At 58.0% G+C, this 3782-nt stretch overlaps 1 protein-coding gene across 1 annotated transcript; it reads left to right on the top strand.

Annotated features, from left to right (window-relative positions):
* The first annotated feature begins 602 nt into the window (after positions 1–602).
* FAM181B (family with sequence similarity 181 member B) lies at positions 603–2787 on the top strand. The gene has a single exon (XM_003313228.7). The coding sequence runs from the start codon at positions 1062–1064 to the stop codon at positions 2340–2342; it is 1281 nt and encodes a 426-aa protein (XP_003313276.1). The 5' UTR covers positions 603–1061; the 3' UTR covers positions 2343–2787.
* The last annotated feature ends 995 nt before the right edge of the window (positions 2788–3782 follow it).

The raw sequence follows: 3782 nt of genomic DNA, 5'->3' as shown, positions 1-3782 counted from the left end.
GGTATGACAGGTAGGGGAGAGGTTCCTATCCATCTTTTATTCTAACATGCTGAGAGTTTTATACACACACAGTGTTCTCAAGTAACAGGGGGCTTAGCCAGATCGACTCCTTTCTCCATTGCCTCCTGCTATGTATTAATAAAAGATGGGCCACTGCTGGCCTCAATTTACTGTTAGCCAATTGTTACTCGTAACAATCAAGTGGCAAACAGTCAAGAAGAAAGAGCACTGGGCTTGAGAATCCTGGGAAAACTCAGGTTAGAATCTTAGGATCAGGTCTAGAGCTTTAAGAAATACTCATTTTCCTTCCCCATCTTAATAGATGAGAAAGGCAAGGGCAAGAGAGGACGCAAGTATTGTCAAGGGCTTAGGAATGGCTTTGGAGTCAGAATGGGCTAGTTCTGACTTTGGTCAACTCACTGAACCTCCCTGAGGTGCAGTGTCCACGTTTGTTGAATGGCGATAACATGTAATTTACAGGGCTGTTGTTCAAGGATTAAATGAGATAACAGATGGACAGCGCCTGGCAGAAGCAAGCGCCCAGAAGCTGGTGGGTGTTGTTATACAGCTGGACTGAAACCCACGTCTCTAGACTCCTGCCTTCTTGCATCAGGAGAGGCACCACCGCAAGTACCTGCAGAAGCCTATCAAGCGCTGCAGCGGCCTCATGGGCCTGAGCTGGAGTTTGAGGACCAGCCATCTCTTCCTCACCCCTTGCGGTTAGAGGAGTCAAGAGAAACGCCGCGGGGCAAAGGGAAACGAAGGGGTTAAGGCGTTGAGCTTCAGAAAGCTCAGAAAACTAAAGCGACCCCCCACTCCTCCAAGCCAGGCTAAGTAAGCCCCTCCCCTCCACCACCGGGGCGGTCGCCGCGCGCTCCCTCCCTCCGCCCCTTGCTTACAAGACCTAATGAGCTCCCCCGGGAGGCAGCGCAGCCAGCCAGGCCCGGAGCTAGTAGGCTGCGCCGCGCGCGCGGCGCCGGGGCGGGAGCTGGGCCTGGGCGGCGGGCAGGAGCTGGCGGGGGCGCACGGGCAGCGCTGCGGACAGCCCGGGAGCCGCGGCGATGGCGGTGCAGGCGGCGCTCCTCAGCACGCACCCTTTCGTGCCCTTCGGCTTCGGGGGCTCCCCGGACGGGCTAGGGGGCGCCTTCGGAGCCCTGGACAAGGGCTGCTGTTTCGAGGACGATGAGACCGGGGCTCCGGCGGGTGCGCTGCTGTCGGGAGCCGAAGGAGGGGACGTGCGCGAGGCCACCCGCGATCTACTCAGCTTCATTGACTCGGCGTCCAGCAACATCAAGCTGGCGCTGGACAAGCCGGGCAAGTCAAAGCGGAAGGTGAACCACCGCAAGTACCTGCAGAAGCAGATCAAGCGCTGCAGCGGCCTCATGGGCGCCGCGCCCCCCGGCCCGCCCTCCCCGAGCGCCGCCGACACGCCAGCCAAACGGCCGCTGGCCGCCCCTAGCGCCCCGACAGTCGCGGCCCCGGCCCACGGCAAGGCTGCCCCCCGGCGGGAGGCGTCGCAGGCCGCCGCGGCCGCCAGCTTGCAAAGCCGAAGTCTGGCCGCGCTCTTCGACTCGCTGCGCCACGTCCCCGGGGGTGCCGAGCCGGCGGGGGGTGAGGTGGCTGCGCCGGCGGCCGGGCTAGGAGGTGCGGGCACTGGGGGCGCCGGAGGGGACGTGGCAGGCCCCGCGGGGGCCACGGCGATCCCAGGGGCCAGGAAGGTCCCGCTGCGGGCACGCAATCTGCCTCCGTCCTTCTTCACGGAGCCGTCCCGGGCAGGCGGCGGCGGGTGTGGCCCGTCGGGGCCGGACGTGAGCTTGGGCGACCTGGAGAAGGGCGCGGAGGCCGTGGAGTTCTTTGAGCTGCTGGGGCCCGACTACGGCGCCGGCACGGAGGCGGCAGTCTTGCTTGCCGCCGAGCCTCTCGACGTGTTCCCCGCCGGAGCCTCCGTACTGCGGGGACCCCCGGAGCTGGAGCCCGGCCTCTTTGAGCCGCCGCCGGCAGTGGTGGGAAACCTACTGTACCCCGAGCCCTGGAGCGTCCCGGGCTGCCCTCCGACCAAAAAGTCCCCCCTGACTGCCCCCCGCGGCGGCTTGACCTTGAACGAGCCCTTGCGCCCCCTGTACCCCGCCGCTGCGGATTCTCCCGGCGGGGAGGACGGGCCGGGCCGTTTGGCCTCTTTCGCCCCCTTCTTTCCAGACTGCGCCCTGCCCCCGCCGCCGCCGCCCCATCAGGTGTCCTACGATTACAGCGCGGGCTACAGCCGCACCGCCTATTCCAGCCTTTGGAGATCCGACGGGGTTTGGGAAGGGGCGCCGGGGGAGGAGGGGGCGCACCGGGACTGACTTCGAGGCACGCTTCCCTTCATTAGAGACGGCTGTGGAGAGCGCCGCGCCTCCGTGGGTTTCTCCTAAATCTAAAGAACGATGGGAAAATGCACGTGGAGATGAAACCGGATTTTTAAAAATTCAATTAATAAAAGCAACTTCAGAAAAAAGAGATGAAGACGAGTTGGGGATTGTTTAATCACAACCTCAAGTGTTAAAACAAAAACAAACAAACACGTTAGTAGGTTCTTACTGGACCAGAGGAGTCAAGAAACCAAGACGGTTTGGGGTATGGGGTGGGGACGGCAAAAGGGGTAAGAGCTGGCTTCTGTAGCCACCTGTCCCTTCTATTTTTCAGCGAAGGTCAGTGTATTTAGTGTAATTACCCCTTCTAAACAGTGTCCTAGTCCCTCCCTTCCCTCTCCTTGAGTGCATTTTGAATTAAAGCCTATATTGAAAAGAATGGAGGTGAGACTTACTGATTTGGGTGTTTTCTTACAGGACGGTTTTCCGTCTGGTCGCTTAGGTTTGTTAGGTGAGCCTGTGGCTGAGGGAGGAGGCCGGTGGTCCATTGCTGACCTCCTGTGCTGGTCCTTGGGTAGGGTTCTCTTCTGTCACCGTTTAACTCTTTTTTCTGCCCGCTTCCTGCTTCCTTCTCCTTCCATCCTTATCACAGTCCCAGTGCTTACTTTCCTTCTTTCTTTGCCTGGCCTCTCATTATTCTATTTCTTTCGGCCGGCTTTTCTTGCACATCTCTTTTGTAGGAGACTTAAATTTGGCAAACCTGGGTTCCATTTCTCTCCTGTCTTTTCCCCATTTTCCAGCCACTTTGGGAGGGAGAGAGTGGGCAAACTGTAACCTCTTTGTATCAAGTTTCCTGATCTGAGAGGGTGAAGACGGTAATGTTCTTCTACTCACTTCACAACTGGTTGGGTAGCTCAGAGGGAAATAAGTAAAATGTCTTGAGGCTGTGGCAGTGCTTGATTGGTTCTGCTGTGTATATATAAATGGTTTCTACACACGGAAACAGAGTTGTGAGTCCCATGCCTTTTTTGGTCGGGGGCTATCTACTTGCCTGGTGATTGCCCTTTCCCTTATAAGCTGTACATTCTTTTTACCATCCCTCCTTCTCTCCTTCCACAGCTCCCCCTCCACCTCTGTTGGTTTCTGCCTCCCTGTGTTTCCTCAGTCCTTATACCCACACCCTCCCCATGGAAGGGCATAAAGAAAGGTGTGAAGTTTCCAAAGGAGTTTCTGTTCCCTGAATAGCAGGTCTGATGAATGGAATCTGAAGGGGCTCTGCAGGGAGGAGTATGATCTGTTGTCCGAGGGAGATTTGGGGAAAAAGAAATATTTTTACCAGCCATGAATGTGGCAGAGAGGACACATGGCACCATCAGGATGGTTAAGGGGCAGGGGAGGAAAGACTGGTGGGAAGTGAGCAGCTGGAGGGAAAAG

The sequence above is a fragment of the Pan troglodytes genome, chromosome 9, assembly GCF_028858775.2.
Source record: "Pan troglodytes isolate AG18354 chromosome 9, NHGRI_mPanTro3-v2.0_pri, whole genome shotgun sequence".
Lineage (NCBI taxonomy): Eukaryota > Metazoa > Chordata > Mammalia > Primates > Hominidae > Pan > Pan troglodytes.
The sequence above is the reverse complement of the archived record's forward strand: the minus strand, read 5'-3'. Positions and strand labels throughout refer to the sequence as shown.